The sequence below is a fragment of the Euleptes europaea genome, chromosome 3 (genome assembly GCF_029931775.1).
Source record: "Euleptes europaea isolate rEulEur1 chromosome 3, rEulEur1.hap1, whole genome shotgun sequence".
In the NCBI taxonomy this organism is placed as follows: Eukaryota; Metazoa; Chordata; class Lepidosauria; order Squamata; family Sphaerodactylidae; genus Euleptes; species Euleptes europaea.
This window is the reverse complement of record NC_079314.1, coordinates 61,551,755-61,571,018: the sequence shown is the minus strand read 5'-3', so window position 1 is coordinate 61,571,018 and position 19,264 is coordinate 61,551,755. Positions and strand designations below refer to the sequence as shown.

Sequence of the window (19,264 nt, the reverse complement as noted above, 5' to 3'; positions counted from 1 at the left end):
TCTTAGACTGATGATCCACAATACACACAGAGGAGTATTCCCCAGTCTCAGAACCAAGCTGAAACCCATTAGTTGTCGGTCTTGTTTTTGTTTTTAAATTTTTATTTTATTTTATTTTATTTTGAAGCCTCTAGGTAGATACCCTAGGATATAGACCAGTAACAATGGTGATCAAAAATATTCCTTTTAAGAACTGATCTACACTTGCATATAAATCATGCAGCTAAAGGGACAGAAAAACCATAGACCCTTGAGTTGTTAAGGGCTCGAAGAAAAAACATTCAAAGTAGCGAAAAGAATGCTATCCTTTGAGTAGGAAGCAATTGGGATTACACAAATTCAACTAGCAAATCCAACGACACATAGGGCTGATGAGGTTAGAGACAGGCAAACCTGCAGGACTGGTAAAATGAATTGTCCAATAGCCAATAATCTAATTACGGATCATCAGCACCACCTGCTGACAGCAAGAAAGCAAGTGCAACAAGCCTGTAACATACTGTAACATACAATTAAGATAATTGTCCTTAGATGCAGGACTACAACCAAAAAGGCTTACTGGCAACTGAGGAAGGACATCTGAAAAGGGAAGTATCCTGAAATGTGGGCACCTGTGGATCCATATTAAGGAGTCTGAGGTCCAGTCGGGGTCCCTTATCAGCATTTTCCTTTATCCAAGATAAAAATACATAGATTAAAATTCGTGTGTTCCTAAATAAAGGGGTTTATTTGCATTGCAATATAGAGATCTCAGCTGCAATGAATATGAAGGGAGCCCAGTGCCTTGGATGGTTAAGAGCACCATTCAGCACTTAGCATAAATCTACCCAGGAGTTAGCATTTATTATCCTGTAGTCAAGCCACCTGTTTGTCCCTGTATGAAAAGTCCTTGGGAAGTCAAACACTCTGTGAGTTGGGGAAGTCTCCCCTGATGCTGGGTAAACGCAATATGTACAAGACTTATCAGTGTACATAATTTGCTTAGGCTAATTACGGCCCTAACACTGAAAAGTGTTCTTAATGGGAGATTCAGTGCTCCCGCCCAGAGTCAAAGTGGGCAGCCCCAGCAACCCCCGGAAAAAAATGGGAACCTGACCCATATTAAGATAGAAGTGTCCCAGCAACCATCAACTAGGTGAGGGATACTGTAAGAGGAATCCAGCATCCTCTTTTTAGCTTTATGTAGATTTCCCACCTTCTAGGGAAAAGCTTGGCTATAAAAAGAAGCCAAATGTATACCATATTGGTTTCGCATAACACAACTCCTTGTCAGATCCGACTTCGAATCTGAGGGAGAGTATAAAATCTTCCAAGCCTATGCCATCCAGATTAAGAATTCTAAGAATGACCCCATGGGTGAGACAGGCAGGAACCCAGATGGGTTGCACATGAGAGGAAGCGTCTCGTGAGCCCTCCTTCCTTGATGCCAAGGTGACCATGTAAATTGACTTCGAGGTCGGTGGGAAACACTTGTCACAGAGGGGATGAGTGTCTATACACCCATGGGGATATATGCATTCCTGCAGGAGCATCCCAAGGAGAGGCTCAGGGAACATAAGGGGGGGAAAACAGAACATGGCTGAGAAGCCTTCCCCACATGCTGGACAATGTTTCAGCCCAAGCTTGCTTACCCCACCAGCGACGGTGATGCCTGGCGTCGAGGGAAGCGAGGGGGGGGCTGCAACGCCGAGACTCCTCCCCTTCTCCGAACAGATGCCGCCTCGGCAGCAACAGACAGCATGGAGGCAAACTCGAACCCGCTCATCTCGGCACCGAGGAGGAATCGGTGTATGACGTCGACAAGAGCCAGGTGGCTGTTGTGTTGGTGCGTCAGAGGCGAGCCAATGTCTAGGCTTTTACACCCTGAGGAGTAGGCATTCCCACCGCCTTGGAATTGCTCGACCTCGAGACCTCCCTCTCTGCACGTCATGGGGGACTGATCCCCTAGTGCTGTAGACTAGCAGGCTTTCTACGGAGCCTGTCGACGTCGAGACATCATCCATGCACGTCATGGGGGCCAGAGTCCCTAGCACCACAGTAAAACGGCTTTCCACGCAGCCTGACGACTTCGAGGTCTCATCCATGCACGTCATAGGGAATGGAACACCGAGCCCCTAGTGCAACCGTACAGTGGCTGTTCTCAGAGCCTGTCGACTTCGAGGTCTCATCCATGCACGTCATAGGGGACAGAACCCCTAGTGCTGCAGCTTATCCAGTCCTTATCACAGCCTTTGGGTTTGAGACCTCTTTCCACACATGTCGTGGGGGAAACCTAAGCCCCTAGTGCATTAGTAAAGCCGGATTTCCTCACAGACATTCGAACTGGAGCAGCATAGCCTGAATGACTTATAAAAATGAGAAAGAGACAAGATTAAAACAAGTATCTGAAATAAAACCGACCATTAATTTGTGGCATACTCATTCTGCATTTGGCAGAATTGTCAAAGAAAGCGATATTGGCAAAACAGACATCAAATGCTGAAAGAAAAAAAATTCTAAGGTAGAAGAAAGGACACAAGTCTCTCAAATAGAACAAGCATTATTAATTTGTACCATACTATTGTACATTTGGCAAATTTGTTAAATAAAGCCACATTGACAAAAGAAAAGAAATCAAATCCTGAAGAGAAGACCTTTCTAAGTGAAAGAAAAGACATGTCTCTTAAACAGAACAACAATCATCGTTATTTTGTGCTATAATCCTTTCATATTTGGCACATTTGGTACATCAAACCATATTGGCAAAAAGGAAATCAAATCCTGAAGAGAAAAACTTTTCTGAAGTAAAAAGCACAAATCTCTCAAACGTAACAACACTCATTATTTTATGCCACACTATTTCTACATTTGGCACAGTTGTTAAATAAGATTATATTGGCAAAAAATAAAAATAAAATCCTGAAGAGAAATTTTCTCTGAGGTAACAGAAAAGACGCTCTGAAACAAAGCCAGTGCTCTCTCCACGGCGGCGAAGAGAGAACTGAGGGGGGAGCGCCCCTCCCCCCTCCGTCACATGACCGTTGGGCGGGAAGCCGGCTCGCTCTCGGCCTGGGACGGAGGGGAGGGGGAGCGCTCCAGGCGTTCTGAAGCGCCTAAAAGCTTTCTAGTCAGTTCTCCGCGGCTGGCCTGTGCAAGCGCAGTCCCCATGCGTGCCTGCACAGAAGCCATGAAGATGAATTGGGCATCCCATTCTTTTCCATCCCACCCTCCCAGGCAGTCTCCAATGACTGCATAAAGTGGCTATCTACCTTTATGCTTCTCACAGTTAGGAAGTGGGAACTTAAATGACATGGAATATGGCCACATCTTGGCATCACAAATGAATGTTAAAGAGTTAATGATACAATCCTCTCCAAACAAGCACTGAAAAGCTAGAACTTCGATAGTATGTTGGGCAACATTAATATGCCCTATGCTACCTTTAGTACTTACATTCAGAGCTCTACTTGGTATAGTATTTTGGTATAGTAAACCTAAACTACTGTCATGAAACAAATTAACCGAGAAAACAAAAAATAAAAAAACATGTCCAGGTATGTAAAGAGAAAATGCAACACCTTCCCCCCTTAGAGGAATAGCCACCTGCCTTGCCCTGAGACTTAATAAATTTTATGTGACAGAAATCAAAACACCCTTGATAATGTGATTAATGAAGGTGTAAGATGCTGATCAAGAATACTGATGTGTAAAATGTTAGGAAGACTATAAATTAGTGTTATAAAATGTTGATCACTGTTGTAATTGGTCATAAAATTAGTGGCTTCAGTTAAGTACAATGAACATGCACGAAACTAGAAGTGGGAATACAGTCATTTTGCCTGCCTTTCTCGCCTGGTAAAGTAACTTCAGTATTGGGATATCATAGCTAGCTGTGAACAGGAGGCTTGACTACCTTATGGTGAGTGGCCAGAATTATTTGAAGCTATGTGAGATTAATCTCAGTAATTATCCCTACTACTAATGTGCTCTAGTTCTGGGCCAGAAAGTTAATATCTTTATCACAAAACGGGTATGTGTTGAGGGTTTTTACTTCACTCAATTGTGGCCAAATGGTCTGTAGAGACTGCCTGGAGTACAATGTATCTCAGCCTAATGACATTATTTTGAATCTTTTTGCCCCCTGGAGAGTAATGACGGATTTATGGGCTGGATCCAGTGGAAAAGACCGAAGGAGAGACATTTTTGCCAATTTCTTTCCTTCTTCTGTAGACCCCTGATAGCCCCTCATGCTGTTCCAGGAAGTCCCCTGTTCCCCAGGAGTGGCAGTTTGGCTGCAGTAGGAAGTGAGGAAGTCCCATTTCACAGACAGAAATTCCTTTTTGTTAGCAGAGATTTTCCGCAAGATCCAACCCTATGTGCGGATTCTTCCCACTTATGAAAATTGACTGAACATTGTCAAAATGCCTGTTTTCAGGTAGGCATGATCTTTCATTTTAGATTGCCTTTGAACCCCAGTTTGGTTATCTTTCGATTAGTGCATGTGGGGAAAGTGTCAGGCCTGCTCTCTGCAGAGAGCAACAGACTGTGCATGTTTTGGTTTCGCCAGGTGCGGACCAATGTCAAGAACTGCTAACTGTCAAATTCCTCTCTGTGGGAACTGCCCTTGTAGGGAGGATGGTTGCCATGACTGCAACCGCTATCTGATATGTCCAGTGCTCTTCCATAAGACCCTAGGCTGTTCCTTTAGTTTCCATTCGTGCCAATTTACCTGTTAGCTCTGCTGAATATGCATACAATAATGCTGTACATCAGTCCACAGGGTATAGCCCCTTCCGGGCCGTATATGGTCAGGACTTTGGCCCCATTAGTCATGCTGATGTCTCCAAGGTGAAGGAGTTGCTGACTGGGTACAAACAATTCAAACAACCTGGCCTTGGCTGGTAATGAACTTGGAACGCGACAAACATAAATACAAGGCTCAGGCTGACAAACATCGCTCCCCTGGGAAGGACTATACAGTGGGAGACATGATTTATTTGTCCACCAAGAATCTGCGTTCCAACCGCCTGTGTAACAAACTCAGTGCCAAATACATGGGACCCTTTTCCTATTTCTCGAATCATCAACCCAGTAACTGTGGAACTCTCACTCCCAAAATCATTAAGGCGAATCCATCCCGTGTTTCATATCAGTTTGCTGAAACCGCATGTTCCTTCCCCGGAATGGCATCCTGAGCCTCTCCCTGAACCACCGGTGATGGTAGTGGGGGAGGAACATTTTGAAACTGCAAAAATCTTGGACTCGCATATCCATCATGGCTCCCTCCAATATCTAGTTCGTTGGAAACACTTCAGTGCTGCACAAGATGAATGGGTATGCGCATGTGATGTTTCTGTGCCTCGTCTAATCCTTCAATTCCATACTGCTTACCCTCACAGACCAGCGCCCACACGCCGGACAGTGGGTGGGGGGCCTTAAGGGGAGCAGGATGTCAGGCCTGCTCTCTGCAGAGAGCAACAGACTGTGCATGTTTTGGTTTCGCCAGGTGCGGACCAAGGTCAAGAACTGCTAACTGTCAAATTCCTCTCTGTGGGAACTGCCCTCGTAGGGAGGGTGGTTGCCATGACTGCAACCGCTATCTGATATGTCCAATGCTCTTCCATATAGACCCTAGGCCGTGCCTTTAGTTCCCATTCGTGCCAATTTACCTCTTAGCTCTGTATACCTGTAGGTTTTCTAATAAATCAACTCTCTTGTGGACTACTCGCCTGTGGATGTTGTTTGTGGGATTACTACAGGGACAAGTGCTCACAGAAAGCATGAAAATATCTTTAATGCCTGTCCGTGTAGTTTATCTGCCCAGTTTCAATATGATATTTTAAAAATTAAAAACAAACAGAAATTTGTTGTTTAATATGGCAACAATTTCTTGCTTTTGCCACTCCATGACATTTGGAAATGTCAGGGCAGGACTGTACAAAGTGCCTTTTTGTATATGCCTTAATAATGATTTGCTTAATTTCCTATTGCTGGAACTGAAAGAATTTTGAAACTTCAGTGCTTAAGCAAATACTTGAATTCTGGTTTGTCAAAGAAACACATACATTTGTCTGCATTTAGTCTAGATATTTATTTGGCCCTGCCCATGGTTTTACAGTGGATAGCTGGAATTCTTTCAGCTTAAGGATTGCAGCACAAATCCACGCAGAGAGTGCCTTGGGGAAATATTTAATGCTGTAACTGTGGTACAGATACAGATTTACCCCACACTGTCATTTCTTTGAGAGTTGCTCCCTCCTTTGTAATTAGTGGTGGTGTAAAATATATGCCTTTCCTCTCCTACTGAATTATCTGTTGTCTTCTAAGATTCTGTTCAGACCCATCCAAACAAACCATTCTCAGTATGAACCATCTTGAAAAACTTCTACCTGCAGTTTTGCTGAAATATTTCTTCACAAAGGAAATCCTGTTTCTTAATAATGGATTTCTTGTAAAACATCAAGACTTGCAAAGAAACAGTGGATGCTCTTGGTTGGTACTTTGCTTTCCTTGTAAAGTCAGCATCATATAAAAAATTCAGTAAGAAAAATTGATTTTAAAAAAGATGGATCGCACCTTGATGATTTCTTGTTATTTAGTTAATGTGTGTTTTCTGCAATGCAAAAGGTGCAGTATATGCTATTTATTTCCTAGGAAATATTCAAAAATTATTGCTGACAAAAGCCCCTTTACAGGTTGACTCAGAAGTATATCTTGTAATGTGAATGTTAATATTCTGTATGGCTGAGCAGCAGTACTTATTGATGTCGTCTGAAGATTTGAATGACGGCTAGTCAAGAGTTTTTTAAAAAAAGTTTTACATTGTTATTGACATTATATATTCATGAAATATGCAGACAATTTTGAAAGAAGTAGGGAATGTTGTCATGCACCAAAATGGATGACATGTTTTCAAGACGAGTTCATACCATTTAACTTTTAGAAAATAGGCAACAGTAGTAGTAAATTTAAATAGTGTAGCTCCACCTTCAAGCTAGAAGTTGGATACTGTAGGTTTGATGGGCTGTTTTCATAAAAAGAATATATTTCATACAATAAAGACCTTGCGTTACAAGGGCTTGAGGAGTCAAATAGTACTACACAGCAAAGAAGCAGATGCCTCCCCATTAAAGCATACTTTTTTTCCTTTTGCCACAGAAGAATATATGTGTAAAATCCAATGTGGCATAATATTGCATATGGATTCCTCTGCATTATTCCTCAGTGAAAAAATGTTGAGTCTGATTTAAATTTTTAAATGATAAATAAAATGGTGAAATGCAGCATAGTCAGGACATCTATCTCTTCATGCTAACTAATTGCCTCTTCCCCTTCCTAACCATTTTTGTCCAAGGGAGCTCCTTGTATCCTTTTTACTATAAAAATATCCATCACACTGAATGTTTGCATAAAATAAAATCTGTGCGTTCACTTTAAAATTATTTTAGAAAACATAAGAACTAAAAACAATTGTAACTTAATCTCATTCTTAACATTGCGTGGGAGTAGTCAAAATATAAAATGAATTGATGAAACATTTTTAAGAGGAGCAGCAGCTGTGTTTAGGAGGGGGCTACCTTGTTTTTGCTTGCTGCTGTTCTGTTTTGTTTTATCTTTAAATTCATCATGAGCTACCTACTGTACCCATATGAGTCATAAGATGGGTATCATCCTCTGCTGGCCTCCCTATTCCCCCCCTTTCTATGTTTCATTATTGGGGGGGGGGGCAACCTACTGCTTTTTCCGGGCACTATAGGCCAATTAAGCGCCAGCTGTTTTTAAGGGTTTTATTGTTTAATTTTAGAATTATTATTTTGTTCATATTGATTTGTGTGATGTTCTCCTCCCTGATCCTGGTCTTGGCTGGGGAGGGCGGGTTATAAATTGAACAAATAAATAAAATAAATAAAAAATATAAATGTCAAGTAAGAACATAAGAAAGGCCCTGCTGGATCAGACCAAGGCCCGTCAAGTCCAGCAGTCTGTTCACACAGTGGCCAATCAGGTGCCTTTAGGAAGCTACAAACAAGATAACTGCAGTAGTATCCTGCCAATGTTCCATAGCACCTAATATAATAGGCATGCTCCTCTGATACTAGAGAGAATAGGTATGCAGCATGACCAGTATCCATTCTAACTAATAACCATGAATACCCCTCTCCTCCATGAATATGTCCACTCCCCTCTTAAAGCCCTCCAAGCTGGCAGCCATCACCACATCCTGGGGCAGGGAGTTCCACAATTTAACTATGCGTTGTGTGAAAAAATATTTCCTTTTATCTGTTTTGAATCTCTCGCTCTCCAGCTTTAGCAGATGACCCCGTGTTCTAGTATTATGGGAGAGGGAGAAAAACCTCTCCCTGTCCACTCTCTCCAAACCATGCATAATTTTATAGACCTCTATCATGTCTCCCCTTAGCCGCCTTCTTTCCAAGGTATACAATATCCACAGGCTCATTCCTGTCCACATGCTTATTGACACTTTCAAAAAACTCTAATAGGTTAGTGAGACAGGATCTACCCTTACAGAAGCCATGGTGGGTTTGGCCCACCTTGCCCTTCTATATACTTGACAATTCTATCTAGTAAGTAAATTTCAATAGATCTAAAGCACTGCAAGTGGAAATCTGTTAATGTAATGACTCCCACTTCCTCTTTTACCATTCTTCTTCTTCTTCTCAAAAAACTGCCCCATAAATTCAGGGATGCTCAAGAACAGTATGGAATGTGGGATTGAAAGAGGAAACTTGGAAGTCAGCCTTCATTGGTTGGAGAACCGCACCCAAAGAGTACGGCATTTCATCTGATTGGAGGGAGGTGTCCAGTGAGGTGCCACAGGGCTCAGTTCTGGGCCCGGTAGTTTACAATATTTTTATAAATGATCTGGATGAGGGGGTGGAGGGACTACTCATTAAATTTGCAGTTTACAACAAATTGGGAAGAGTAGCGAACACCCCTGAAGATAAAGATAGAATCCAGCGAGATCGGAACACACTGGAAAAGTGGGCAGATGTGAACAAGATGCAATTCAACAATGCAGAGTCCTACATCTGGGTAACAAATGAGAAGCACGCATACTGGATGGAGGATACACTTCTGGGTAGCAGTGTGCGTGAACAAGATCTTGGGGTATGGGTGGATTGTAAGCTGAATATGAACAGTCAGTGTGATGCAGCGGCAAAAAAGGCCAATGCAGTCTTGGAGTGTATCAACAGAGGCATTACATCCAAATAGCAAGATGTCATAGTCCTGCTGTATACTGCATTGGTGAGGCAACACCTGGAGTTCTGTGTGCAGTTCTGGAGACCTTAAAAAAGATGTGGACAGAATAAAGCGGGTGCAGAGGAGAGCGACGAGGATGATCAAGGGCCTGGAGCCCAAGTGCTATGAGGAAAGGCTGAGGGACTTGGGAATGGCCAGTCTGGAAAAGAGGAGGTTGAGGGGGGACATGATTGCTCTCAAGTATTTGAAAGGCTGTCGCTTAGAAGAGGACAGGAAGTTGTTCCTGTTGGCAGTAGAGGATAGGACTTGCAAAAATGGGTATAAGAGAGCCAGTGTGATGTAGTGGTTAAGAACAGTGGACTCTAATCTGGAGAACTGAGTTTGATTCCCCACTCCTCCACATGAGCAGCAGACTGTGATCTGGTGAACTGGGTTTGTTTTCCCACTCCTCCACATGAAGCCTGCTGGGTGACCGTGGGCTAGTCACAGGTCTCTCCGAACTCTCTCAGCCCAACCTATCTCACAAGGTGCCTGTTGGGGGGAGGGGAAGGTAAGGTGATTGTAAGCAGCTTTGAGACTCCTTAAAGATAGAGAAAAGCAGGGTATAAAAGCCATCTCTTCTTCTTCTACTACTACTACTAATTATGGGCTGAAAGGTACTGGCTGGACATTAGGAAGACATTGGTTCTTGTAGGTTATCCGGGTTGTGAGGTATTTTCTTTCCTGAGTTTTTCTTTCCTGAGTTTTTCCTGAGTTTTCTGATTTTTGTTTGGTTTAATGGCTCTTCTGATTTCAGAAATGAAATCAGAGCCATTAAACCAAACAAAAATCAGAAAACTCAGGAAAAACAGTCTTCTGTAGGAAAGGTATTCTTGCCATTTATTAAAGGAGTCACTGATAGGATGGAGGAACTTTTGAAAAAAACATAACCTACAAACAGTGTTTAAACCCACCAAGAAAATACAACAGATGCTACGATCAGCAAAAGACAAAAAGAGATCCTCTCTCCTCTGCCAGAGTATATCGTATACCTTGCACTTGTGGACAAGTTTACATCGGGACCACAAAACGCAGCATACAAACAAGGATAAAAGAACATGAAAGATACTGCAGACTTGGCCAAACAGCAGTGGCTGACCCAAACAGGACACAGGGTCTTATTCCAAGACACTGAAAGACTGGACAATTCTACCAACTATTTTGTCAGATTACACAGAGAAGCCATTGAAATTCATAAACATCAGCATCAACTTTAACAGAAGAGAGTTTAAGAATGAATAAGGCTTGGCTTCCTGTCCTGAAAACCTCCAGACTAACAAAGACTACAGTCCACAATAGCCATGTGGATTAGCTTTGGATAACAAAATTTGCACTATTTGGAAAGGGTCATTATCCAGGATTTATTTTAAAACATAGGACTGTCTTCCTAATATATTGTGGAAGGCTTTCACGGTCAGAGTTCATTGGTTCTTGTAGGTTATCCAAGTTGTGTGACCGTGGTCTTGGTATTTTCTTTCCTGACGTTTCGCCCACAGCTGTGGCAGGCATCTTCAGAGGAGTAACACTGAATGACCCGGTGCTTGCACAGGGGACCTTTACCTTTACCTAAATACCTCCTAATACACAACATGAGCCTCTATACACAATGTCTCCACTCATTGATGGGTATCAGGCATAAGTGGTCTGTCATTGCCTCCACAGGATTGTTGACTAGTGATCGAAAAGGCTGCCTTCCAAATGATGCTGATGATGGGGAGGGTGTGTGTGTGTGTGTGTGTGTGTGTGTGTGTGGACCTTTCCCTTCTGCATAGGTGCTGTATTCACAAACCAGCAATTGCACAGAAGCTGGTCTCTAGTGCATATGTGTCTGTTCTCCATTTCAGTCAGCTCTCAGAGAGGTCATGTGGACAGAGCATTAATGTTCTCTGATTGAGTACTCAAACAGATAGTCAAAAGATAAACCAACTGTCAGCACCCTACAATATACCATCAGAGTGTCAAGGGCTCTAAGCCTGGAAGTATACAGTTCTACTTTTCTCTCAGCCACAACATAATAGGCAGACTTAAGTAAGCTACTATATCTCAGCCTGAGCTCCACTGCCCCCCTTCTGCAATATAGCATTATTATTATATTAATATTATAATCCATATAGGGCTATTGGAATGAATATTGAGTACTGGCAGTTCTTTCAATACTCAAACTCAATGTATAAGATGCATAATAACAGAATGATCTTGCTGTGACAATACAAAAGGTGATAAACTCTTGTTTGTATACATAGTAACTTTTGTAATTAGCTGTCTTGAGTTTTATTGTTATTCACTTTAAGCGTTAACAGTGTTTGTCCATATTCCCCTTAGTTTATTTTCCTAAAACATTACCCATTTCCAAACCTAGTCTGTTAAATCAAACTCAGAATAATCCATTTGAATTAAGAAATAGTTGGGTTTTTTTTTTTGCATTTTAGAGACAATAAATTACTATTAATATTCTGCACAATTGGCCTCTTACCTGTTATCTAAAATTAAAAATGGAATCTAGGGCACATTTATTTGTTTATGTTATGCATGGCCTTCTTTGGAACTTGTTCATGGGGTAAAATGTGTTCAAATTTTACAGTCTGTTTAAAAAAGTACATATATAAGTTTACATAAATAGGTTTATTTACATAAATAAGTTTGTCTACATACAGGTTCATCTTCAATCCACAACAAGTATTCAACGAAGCCTTTTTTGCCATCTGGAAATGGTAGTGAGTTTGAAATCTGAATGGGAGATATTCATAATCCGTTTGCTTCAAGTCTTCAAAATCCCAGTAATAAATACTTGTTAAAATACTGAAGTATTTTATGCTACCTACTAACCTCACAATTAAATTACTGTGTAAAGTTGGTTAAGTAACACAAAAGTTATTACATTAAGGTGTGCTTTATGAAGAGACCAGTGACAGGGCTGCAATGAAACATGCTAATAGATTATATGCTGTAGCAATATATTGCCTTTTTATTGCTTTTCCACAGGCAGCAGGTTCATGTATAGTTATTACTGGCTACATTAGCTGCTAGTTTTCTATCAAAAGTGATTCATTGTATTGAATCATTAATCTAGTACTTATCATTCTTGGTGAAAATTCACTAATATTAATACTGTATGAAACATTGACTTAAATCTACTGTTTCTTCTTCTTCTATGCACCAAGAATATTTTAACAATGGGGACACAGAATTTCTAAAGATTCATGGTACTATTTTAATGTTTATGGTTGTTTTAAAATATATGTAGTTGTGACCAAAGCAATCCTGGATTTATGCTGAATGTTCGTGAATCTAGTATTGGAAATATTGATGTGTATTGCATTAGTTACTGAATAACAAGAATAAAATTTTGCTTGTACATAGTGTAAAATGGGGTCTTTTGTAGTAGCGCGTGGCCTGTTTAGAATGATATAACAGACACTGAATGTTCATATATCAAACAAAATGCCATCTTTCTGTAGAAGAGAGGTGTCAAAAAGTTTCTTTGTACCTTTAACGCTTGTGATTATGTAGTACAAAATGCAGAGTTTGTAAAATTTCTTGAATGTACAGGCAAGAAATGAATAATTCAAAACAACTCATAAGTTCTACATTCTATTGTATCTTTTATAACACAGGCAGAAGATAGCATTATGTTCCCAGTAGAGCTGAATTTGCACAAGTTACACCTCTGAAAATGCCAGATGGTCTATGGTCTACTTTTGAGAGCTGTCACATATGTAAAGATTTGGAAAAAAAAAGAAAAGAAAGACAGCTGAATGAGAGCAGCGGATCATTAAAGGGAGAGTGAGAGTCCCTGGGTATCACTGTGGTTTAAGATAGCGTTGTGTCGTTTCCCATATTACTCTTCCTTCTTTTCTTTTTCCTTAAAAAAAAAAAAAAAGATATATACAACCTTTAAAAATAAGGTAAAAAACATTTTGTTTTAAACTAAAGGGTTGTGGCTTAATCTTAAAACTGTCATTTTTTTATTCTTTATACTAGGATGCAGTCATATGGTTCCTAATTGGTTTCAAGTGTATTTTAACCATAAGATTCAAGTCTCCCTAGTGAAAAATTATCAATAAAGTTAAAATAAATTTAAATTGGTATAACTAATACATTTGGGGGTTTTATTCACTTTTGATTTGGCCTACATATCATATGTGAATACTCTAAAGCCAGTCAGCTAAAAAGTTGTATGTTAATGTTAAAAGACTGAAATAAGAGTACTTTGGGAACAGAATTCATCTTTTGATCTTAGTAAAGATAATAAAATGAAACTAAAACAAATAACCATGGATTGCATAGTTTCTAAGACATTGGCCATTAATTGACAGACTAGATATGATATTTAAGACAGAAAATTTGATCACGTTTCATGACTATAATATTGAAAGATAAACAATTACCAAAAAAATTCTAAAGATCATAACTGTCAATTCCAGGAACTTTGTCATCTGAAGTAACAGCATTCTTTGTGTGTTCTCTCCACTTATTTATTGACAAATAATAATAGCTCTTTCCAATGAGATGCTGGTGGAGCAAAACATTTTATACTTGTGAACTGGACAATATGATTTCAAAATATTGTCGAAGGCTTTCACGGTCAGATTTCATCGGTTCTTGTAGGTTATCTGGGCTGTGTGACCGTGGTCTTGGTATTTTCTTTCCTGACGTTTCGCCAGCAGCTGTGGCAGGCATCTTCAGAGGAGTAACACTGAAGGACAGTTGTCCTTCAGTGTTACTCCTCTGAAGATGCCTGTCACAGCTGCTGGCGAAACATCAGGAAAGAAAATACCAAGACCACGGTCACACAGCCCGGATAACCTACAAGAACCGAATATGATTTCACATCCCTGAAATGCTTGTCTCTTTAACCATACCAATGTAAGATGAAAACAACAAATCCAAATGGCCATATATACAAATAGGGAATGTTGTGTTATGTACTCTCAATGACTGAGTTGTCTCTACTCGTACATGTAAATGGAGCATTATACAAAGATTGTTGTATTTGAAGTTGCAGGTGAACCATTTTTGGATTTCTCTTTTTGACAGGATGTTAGAAGATTTGCGATCACTGGAGATGGTTGAAATTAATGTATACTTCCATAAATGTGTAGCTTTTAGTGGTGTTTTTTAAACAAGCGGGGAACCTGTGAAAAGTCATGGGAAGATGATGTTGCCTTCATCCTTCCATTTTGGCACATCTTTCTTCTTCCATTTTTGTTGCCACTTATCTTTGTTGCTGTATACATGGGATCATTCTCTTTAAGCCAAGTATAAAACCTAAGCTAATTTCTCATATGAGTGAAAATCAGCAGAAGGAAGATTTCCCCCTTACTGTCAGGATACCTTTCGTGTGAATTTGGGACACATTCATGCTGATGTATATCTAGGGTACATGTGTTGCCTTCCCATCATACAAATGAGAAATCTTCCCCCTTATTTACTCTTCTCAATTTTTCTTGTAACTGCTCTCAATACTATATGTTCCTGCAACAAATTCACTGCTCACCAGGCCGTTTTGGAGCCTTCCTCTCCCCCTCCCCGGTTCAGTTTCAAAGGTGGATTGTATGCATATGTAGAGAATGCTCCAGGTAGGTCAAAGTATCTACCTTACATGTGGAGTCCATGTTCTGTTACTCTTTGGATTAACATGAGAGACAGCTGCTTTGCTATTGGATGCAGTGCTTTTGAAATGCTAGCTTGACTAGATTTGAATGGGTAAATAAGGGCGTTGATGGCCCTACAAAGAAGTTTACAAAAGGTCACATGTTTTTACTAGCTCATCTAACTTCACATACTTAGTCATGTGGCCTAAAGGAAAAATAATAATTCCCTTTTGAATAGCTTCTCTGTTTGGAGGCCATTCTTACTCTCCTCAAGCAACTAGGCAATTGCCTGTTTATAAGCCTGATTAGTTTGACAAGATTTCCCCCCAATTTTAGATAAGATGATTTTGGCTAAGCTTTTGCTAATGTTTTATTTTTAGCCAAGGCAAATTATTAGCAGTGTTTTTGTGTCTTCACAAGCATACATTCAAGAAGTAGATGGGAATTGTGATTAGGTTTTTTGCTATGTAATGTTTGGAATTATTCCTCTTTCTAAAACAGTAGTTTCTGTACATTGGGAGTACATTGAATGATATAGAGTGAGGGTGATGGAAAGTGCCGTCAAATCACAGCAGACTTATGGCAATCCTGTAGGGTTTTCAAGGCAAGAGATGAACAGAACTGGTTCTGCTTCGCAAACCTGGACTTCCTTGGTAGTGTCCCATCCAAATACTAACCAGGACCTACCCTGCTTAGCTTCTGAGATTGGACAATATCGGGCTAGCCTGGGCTATCCAGGTCACAGCTTGCTATAGAGTACTACTAGCCTATGGAAGGTTTGATAGGTAGTTTTAGTTACATGCTAGTTGTATGTGCATGCTGGTTGGTTGTGGTCATATTGTTTTGGGTACTACCTTTTGATTGGCGCTGCTTTTAGCGTTTGACCTAAAGGATGAAAACTTGTGTCCACCCTTGCACCTTACATCTCTGTGGTGTCAATTTTCTGTGGTTTGGATTGGTCATTGAACTCAGTTGTTCTTGGTGTAGTGTATTTTTGTACAGCATTATCATCATGTGCCCTGCCCGTAAGTCATCTTTTCATGAGTATATGTACCTGTTGTTCAGCATAAGGGACAGATAGGGGATTCTGAATACATGAAGATGTTCTTTAGTGGAGTGGTGGGGATGCCCAAACTATTGGTCTTAAGAGAATCTGAACACCCATACTGAGGCCCAAACTCAGTTGTGGTACAGGGCTTAACTGTTGCAATGATGGCTGTGGGACTGTCCCACTGTATATTAGACCCAACACAGTTTGCATGTGTTGTGTTCAATTTGATGCAGAAAGAGAAATCTGTGTATGGAAGAGTTATCTATTATTCCTTTGATGTAGCTATAACATTACTTGATGAAGTTTAAAGTTGCAGGAGTCTCCAGCTTCTATAGAAGCGGCGGGGCATTAAACTAGTTTTTCTGCAGTAGGTGTAGGATCAGTTTTGTACTGTACTTGGGGATACTTCAGTTGACTGGAAAGTCTTACTGATGCCCTGGTTTATCTCTGGAATAGCTAGTAGACCTGAGTTCCATGCTTATTCGGATGCTGCCTTTCATTGATTTAAGGAAAGGTAGTAAGTACTCTGCTTCTCTAAAAAATTTAGTTGGGATTTTGGCTTAAAAGCAAGTAGTAGCACACTTGTACTGAAGCCTAGGTAGTAGATTAGAATGGTTAGAGTGTTGGATTGAGACCAGAACACCAAAATTCCCATTAGTCTTTTAAACTTTGTGTGGAGCATTGGGCCAGTCAGTTCTCTTAGTCGAATTTACCAAATATAGTTCTCCCCTCCTCCATTTTATCCTCAAAACAATCCTATGTGCTGCCCTAAGATGCTTGGAGAAAATATATGATAAAAACATAGTCAATAAGTTTGAATGGACACAGGACATGACATCCTGGGGCAGGGAGTTCCACAATTTCACACAATGCATAGTTAAATTGTGGAACTCTCTGCCCCAGAATGTGGTGATGGCTGTCAACTTGGAAGGCTTTAAGAGGGGAGTGGACATGTTCATGGAGGATAGGGCTATCCATGGCTACTAGTCAAAATGAATACTAGTCATGATGCATACCTATTCTCTGCAGTATCCGAGGAGCATGCCTATTATATTAGGTGCTATGGAACATTGGCAGGATGCTACTGCAGTTATCTTGTTTGTGGGCTTCCTAGAGGCACCTGGTTGGCCACTGTTTGAACAGACTGCTGGACTTGATGGGCCTTGGTCTGATCCAGCAAGGCTTTTCTTGTGTTCTTATTATCTGTTCTGGTTATAAAATAATTGTTATAAAGTAATTGTTGTGACTGTTGACCCTGTAAAACCTTCCCTTTATTTTTAAGAAGTGGGTGTGCCACCTTTCCATCATACTGATGTCCAAAAGTCTATATAAAAAGTTAAGTTTGTACAAAAATAAATCCGTCAAAAAAAGTTCAAAGATGCAGTAGTATTAAAGCAAATAAGGCCCAGAAGACAAAATTAAGCAATTAAAGTACACCAAAGATCTTACTACAGTTTTTGTGTGTGTGTGTGTGTGAAGTGCCGTCAAGTCACAGCCAACTTTTTGGGGGGTTTTGGGGGGAGACTAACAGAGGTGGTTTGCCAGTGCCTTCCTCTGCATAGCAACCCTGGTATTCCTTGGTGGTCCCCCATCCAAATACTAACCAGGGCTGCCCCTGCTTAGCTTCTGAGATCTGACGAGATCAGGCTAACCTGGGCCATCCAGGTCAGGGCAATACAGTTTTTACCTGGCACTAAAGGGATGTAAAGTTACCACCAAGTGAGTATGTTTAGTCAGGATTTGAGAGGACACCCCTACGAAGAGCCCTTGGCTGGCTCCCACAGAAAATTTATCTGCAGGTTAGAGGGAACACTGAAGTTGGGGACTGTTGGATGATAAAGTTGCATCAAAGGGGTCATACTTAATGGGAATTAGATGGCCATTGAGCTTATCACTGTATGCAAAGTTTTACTTTTTGTTAAGAATCCAGCTCTGTGCTTATTTACTAAACAAAATTAAGAATTTGGCTCTGCATAAACTTTACAATTTTAACTGTTTTTCCTTCTTCTCTTTAAAGCCCAGCCTGAACGTTTGCCCCAGCCAAATGCTTCGTTCCTTGAAAAGCACAAGGAAGAAACTAACAGAACACAAAATGGTCATGCAGGTCTGAGTAATGGAAGTGGAATTCACAATGGAGTCAAACTTTTAGCAAAAGATAATAGAACGTTCTCAGCACCAGTTTCCCAAAAAATGCACAGAAAAATTCAGTCCAGCTTGTCTGTCAGCAGTGAAAACAGCAAGAAAAGCTCTGCATATTCTCATAAACCAGGTTCTTCACCCGAAGGTAAGCTTGAAATCTTAGAAGAAAACTGCACACAGAATAACCAAAACCCATTCTTGCTAGTAATTACACAACCAGAGAACAAGTTGAAGAGCACAAGTTGTGTTCCAGAAGCAAATAGCGATAATCACAATAAAACACCTGTTGCTGGGGGTAAAGGGAAGACGACTGGGGAAGGCACTGGCAAACCACCCCATAAACAAAGTCTGCCTAGGAAACGTTGGGATGTGACGTCACCCCATGGGTCAGGAATGACCCGGTGCTTGCACAGGAGACATTTACCTTTTACTTCCCCAAAGGAAAATATTAAGTATTTGAAGGAAATCTAAATGAAAGATGTTCTGTTTTCAAGCATTTCTGCCCCTCATTCTTGATAGTATGTTTGGGTGGAGTAGTTGTGAATTGTTAATTGTTTGGCAGTGACATTGCAGGTACATCACTATGCAAAAGCCTCAGCTTAGAGGAGTGTTTGTAAATACTTAGCATGTGGAATGGCAAGCTGTTTTTGGATGAAATTGTGTTTCTGAAAATAGCGTAATGTTTCCTGCCAGCCTGTATGTTATGACCACAAGGTATTCAGAACCTAGGGGCTGCCATGAATGATTCTGTCAATAAATAATTTGCATGTACAAATGCTGCTGCTTTCTTGCCCCAAGTTCTTGAAAGCTTATGCCAGAATTAATTCATTAGTCTTTAGATCTAACCAGCTCCACATGGCTGCTATTCCCATGATAATTAGGGAACTTCAAATACTTTACTTTTTCTGATTTTATAGGTAACATGGTTATTTACCAGTGAATCTCTTATTCCTTGCCCCGCCTATTACAGTCTTCTAACCGGGCACTAAGGCATGGTTTAAACATGATGCTGGTGAGACAAGCTAACATAACCATGTGGCTTTGCACAGTCCCATTTCATTTGAATTGGCCCACTTAGCAAAGCTGCTAGATGTACTTAGTTAGCATACCAGGGATCTGCACAAAGCATGCATAGCTGCTTTGAACAGACAACAGCCCAGTTTAAATGAGAAGTTGAGCCTGTGCAAAGTGACCTTTGTGTGTATGTAAGTGCTGTCAAGTTGCTTTCCACTTATGGCTA

General features: G+C 40.6%; 1 protein-coding gene across 1 annotated transcript in view; it reads left to right on the top strand.

Moving 5' to 3' along the window:
* Positions 1–19,264, top strand: part of MDFIC (MyoD family inhibitor domain containing) — a 53,586-nt gene that overhangs the window by 19,548 nt on the left and 14,774 nt on the right. Inside the window, exon 3 of the mRNA XM_056847264.1 lies at positions 17,903–18,169. Coding sequence (XP_056703242.1) covers positions 17,903–18,169 — 267 coding nt within the window. The remainder of the gene's footprint in view (positions 1–17,902; positions 18,170–19,264) is intronic.